Source organism: Sinocyclocheilus anshuiensis, unplaced genomic scaffold, assembly GCF_001515605.1.
Source record: "Sinocyclocheilus anshuiensis isolate Anshui unplaced genomic scaffold, SAMN03320099.WGS_v1.1 scaffold1082, whole genome shotgun sequence".
In the NCBI taxonomy this organism is placed as follows: domain Eukaryota; kingdom Metazoa; phylum Chordata; class Actinopteri; order Cypriniformes; family Cyprinidae; genus Sinocyclocheilus; species Sinocyclocheilus anshuiensis.
The window spans coordinates 419319-424838 of record NW_015542379.1 but is presented as its reverse complement, the minus strand read 5'-3'; the positions used below and the strand labels follow the sequence as shown (position 1 = coordinate 424838).

Below are 5520 nucleotides of genomic sequence, written 5' to 3'. Positions count from 1 at the left end.
CTTCACGCTGAACAGACCCTCCTCATTGGCCACCTGTGAGACGGTGACGTTGTGGGTCAGATTGTGTCCAGCTCCGTCCTGCCAGAGCACCTCTGCCTCAGGATAACCTCCGTACGCAACGCAGCTGAGGGCCACCGCATCGCCGGGCTTCAGGGCCGACTCTGGGCCCCAGGTGACCAGCAGCTTGGAGAACGGAGCTGCGATGGACCGAGAGAGACAGAGAGAGAGAGAGAGAACACTGAAAAAAGTCCCCTGATTCAGATGCTCCTGAAGCTGCAGAAACAAACTAGCATGACTAACAACATCCAGCATCAGGACACTGAAATATTCATCCACGAAATCCGGCCCAACCAAATTATAAAAGCACAAAAAGAAAATTATCTAACATATTAGACTGAAACAACAGAAAAACTAAGTAAACTTGAATGTTATTTGGCCCTAAACAGAGATTACACAGCTGCAGAATATCTGAGTACAGTGCAAGATTGTAAATTAAGAAGACAGATGACGAGGTACAGACTGAGCAATCACACTCTGACCATAGAGATGGGCAGATATCCACAGCACTGGCTGCCCAGAGAGAGCCGCATCTGCCCTTGCTGTACTCACAGAGCTGCCCCAACTATCAACACATTAGAAACACATTGTATCCCAAATTTGAAGTACTTTGCCCTGACTTCAAAATGTACAAAAAAAATAAAACACAACTTCAGTATTTATTAGGTGAAAAACAAGATTGTATCTTACTAGCAGCAAGATACATTGATGCCTGTCACAAAAAGAGGGAGGAGTCAACAAATCAGTGATGCGCCCACACACACATACACACACACTCATACACACACACACAACACACACAGTCACACACACACTCACGCACACGCACACACACACACTCACACTCACACAGAGACACAGACACAGACACACACACACATACACACACACACACACTCAAGCACACACACTCACACACAAACACACACTCTCACACACACACACACAGACACACACACTCTCACACGCACACGCACACACACACACTCACACTCACACAGAGACACAGACACAGACACACACACACATACACACACACACACCACACACAGTCACGCACACACTCACGCACACGCACACGCACACACACACACTCACACTCACATTCATACACAGACAGACACACACACACACACACACACTCACACCACACACACACACACACTCACACCACACACACACACACACTCACACCACACACACACACACACTCACACCACACACACACACACACTCACACCACACACACACACACACTCACACCACACACACACACACACTCACACCACACACACACACACACTCACACCACACACACACACACACTCACACCACACACACACACACACTCACACCACACACACACACACACTCACACCACACACACACACACACTCACACCACACACACACACACACTCACACCACACACTCACACACACTCACAAACACACACACACACACGCACACAAAAACACTAAACTAAAACCAAAACAAAAATAAATTAAACCTTAATAGTAAAATAAAAATATTAATAAATAAAAATTACAAAAATACATAACAAAATTACTTAAACATAAAATATAAAAATAAAAGCTACTTCAAAATATTAATAAAAACTACAAATAGCACACAAAAAACACTAAAACAACATAACATCCTAAACCATAACATGGTAAAAAAAAAAGTTTACAGTTTAAGTTTTGACAAAAAACAAATAGCTGTATATAAAGACAAAACTCACTTTTCAACCATTGTTTGAAATATATATATAATTTACATTTTATTTATAATTCTTTATATTAATTATTTAAACCAATATTTTTAAATTCAATTTCAGTTTGATTTACATTTGTATATATATTTTTTATATAATTACATTTTTTTTTAAATAACAAAATCATTTGAATATTATTTAATTTAAATATATTTTTTTACATTGGTCTGAACAAAAGCATCAGATGGACTGGATGGAAATGCCAATTCATAGCAGAAACACAGCGGTAACACAAAGCAGAGCTGTGCTCAGAAACATCACTGTATTAGGCATTGCTTAGAAGACAAAAAGAAAATGCCATCAAAACGTTTTCTTTAGACAGTCAGTTCCCTTCAGAGACACACTTATAAAAACTCCTCGATCTACCGCTGCCTTCACCCGGGGACCGGCTCGACATGATTCCCATTAAATTGTTAATTACATTCTAGGAGCTTAGCATAAAACACACATTGCTCAAGATCAGATGGAAATCGTCTGCTGACACGCACCTCAGCAGGGACGCCACACCACAGGCGGGGAGGCTTCTGGGAAACGGGCCGCTCGTAAAGTGTTTGTGTTGGGGTGATGAAGAAATCAGCGCCGTCATCCCTCGAGCGCGCACACGCAGGGAGCCCGAGACCGCCTTATTCCCACAGACAATCTCCATTCAGCAAACACAAGAGTTAGGCACTGGACAAGCAATCAGACGGCTGTGGGGTCGGCGGAACTGATGCCAAGAAGACTTTATAACCTCTAGCTGCTGTCTGACTCTCAACTCAAGACCAGGGCCCATATTTATCAAGCTTCTCAAAGTGCCATTTTAGTCTTAAGTGCTGAGAATTCATTAAATTTACTCCTACTTTCAAACTTAAGTATAAAAGCAAGTTATCAAATTTCTTAAAGCTAAGAATCACTCTTCCTCTCCCAGTTCTTTAAGACAGCTCGAGAGGTCTCTCAAGTGGTTAGGAGTTGCCAGCAGGGGCTTGTGATGGCGCTGAGGAGACAGAGACGTATACGTGCGCAAATCTTTCAGGAGAGGAAGAATGTTCTTGAAATGTTTGACGACGAGCAGTTAATCAAACGGTTACATTCCCTTAGTTATTCAAAACTAGTAAAGAACATTTACATTACCAAAGAACATCATAACTGACTTAAGTCTAGCCTGGCCGATTATCAGTGCTGATATTAAGCATTTTCAATATCGGTCATTTTCAATCATTGAAAAATTATTTCAAAATAATTTAATTTTGAAATGCGTTATTTGGCTCTGATGCAGCTTGTCGGTACTCACGCAATATGGTATGCGTAATATAATATAAGGTATGGGGCAAATCAAACCCCCACCTTGTTACACAATGTGTTGACTGGGAACACAACAAGCGTAACAAGGTGGGGGGGGATAATATTAAAAATAATAATAATAATAATAAATCCGTTTTTGTGGAAAGTTGTTATAGCCTATGTGAGCAAAGTCAGTGCGTTTTAGTCCAATGCAATAAAATTAACTAGCATTTTCAGGAAAAAGATCATTCAAACTTTTATGACTTTCTTCTTTCTTCTGCGTAACAAAGATAGTTTGATAAAGTTTTTTTTGTTTGTTTGTTTGGGTTTTTTGTTGATTTCAATGGTCACCAAAACGTTTCAGTTACTAACATCCTTCAAAACATCTTTCTTTCGGAAGAAACAAGCTCACACAGGTTTATAATGACACGAGGAGAGTAAACAATGACAGTGATCACTTCTAGGTGAGCTAGTCCTTTAAGTGTCACATAAACCATGTATGAGAATATAACGATTACAGACGACACACATCCGTGGTGCTAATTGAAAATCTCCAGAACAAGAAACCACTACAGTTCTTACTCTGAATGTGAACTCAAAATAATCCCGCTAATAAATATTAAGCATTATAATGTAGACGAGTGAAAATGACACGATTGTTTTTGTTTAATCTTCATTAGACGTACAGAAGCATAGTCGCAGAGCATTAATATCACTTAATTTAGTGCATTGAAAGAGAAAGGCGAGACAGAGAGAGGAGAATGGGAAAATGCCATCTATAGATCATAAATAATGATGTACTCCGGTGAGTCTGAGTGCATTCAGCCATAAAAATAATAACACATATAGCAGCTCCAGCTGAGCGCCATTGATCACAGCAAATCCCAACAATCAATACGACTGGATATTGATCAGGGAATCGCATATAAATGATCGTGCTCATTACTGGGCCTTTGCAGAAGCATTTTATGACAATCCTCAAGATGTGCAACAACATCAATCACACACTGTATGTCATATGCATAATAACACACATTGCTGTAAAGTACATATACAGTACATAATGAGGCCTGCAGCACTGCCAGCAATAATATTTCAGTTCTAAATATCTGATTGCCGTCTCATATAGATGATATGTATTCTATAGGCGCAGTAGATTCTGTAGACAGTCGATTTTCTAGATTAAAGCAACGCTCGGGTTCAATACGGCTTAAGCTCTATTGATAGCGTCTGTGGCATAATGTCGATCATCACAGAAAATTATTTAAACTTGTTTCTCAGTTTATTAAAAAATGCAACAATAAGGCGCTTACGGTAGAATCACACCAGCAAACGACCAGTCAATTAGTGAGGTTAACTACTTTTTTATTTTGTATTTTTTTGCACATTAATTAGCACATTTTATTTATTTATTTATTTTTCTGTGTGTGTCTTAATTAGTGTGCTTTGCTGATTTAGCTGTGAATTTGGACAGAAAAACGTATCATCAGTCACTCACTCAAAGTCCTTCCAGACCCATAAGAGTTTGGTTCATCTTCCAAACACAAATTAAGATATTTTGAGCTTGATTAAATGCTTCAAAAAGTTTATAAAACATAATAAATCAAGTGGTTTAATCCAAGTATTCTGAAGACACACGTTCACTTTATATGATGATTATTAAATTAAATATTTTTTATTTAGGCTTTTAGTTATCCTAACACATAGAAAACAATCACCATTATCACTGAATAATTCAAGTTATGTTTTAACACAAATATAAGGCTCTGTGAGTTACTGTAAGTGGGATGTTTGCTTTAAAAAACTGTGAAAAGTCAAAATTATTATTTGACAACAAATGCTGCGGACAGAGCATAACTTTAAAGCAACAATCTATAACATTTGATAAATGCATATGAACAAACTAGCATGTGCATTAATGGTCAAATGATTGGAATGATTACATTTTTTATATATATATATATATTGTTTTTGAATAAAAAAGTATATTCTGCTCACCAAGGCTGCATTTATTTGATCAAACATACTGTAAAAATATGAAATATTATTATAATTTAAAACAGCTGTTTTCTATGTGAATATCTGTTAAACTGTAATTTATTTCTGTGATGCGCAGCTGTATTTTCAGCATCATTACTCCAGTCTTCAGTGTCACGAGCTTTAGAAATCATTCTAATATGCTGATTTGCTGCTCCAGAAACATTTCTGATTATTATCAGTCGTGCTGCTGAATATTTTTTGTGGAAACAGATGCACTACTATTCAAAAGTATGGGATACATAATATATAAAAAAGGAAAGCAAATTAATACTTTTATTTAAATAAGGATGCATTAAATTGATGAAAAGCGACAGTAAAGACATTATATATTTATATTTCAAATAAATGTTTCTTGAGCAGCAAATCAGCATATTAGAGTGATTTCTG

General features: G+C 37.7%; 1 protein-coding gene across 1 annotated transcript in view; it reads right to left on the bottom strand.

Annotated features, from left to right (window-relative positions):
- Positions 1-5520, bottom strand: part of cd276 (CD276 molecule) — a 92260-nt gene that overhangs the window by 72553 nt on the left and 14187 nt on the right. Inside the window, exon 3 of the mRNA XM_016491598.1 lies at positions 1-197. Within this exon, the coding sequence (XP_016347084.1) occupies positions 1-197 (197 nt within the window). The remainder of the gene's footprint in view (positions 198-5520) is intronic.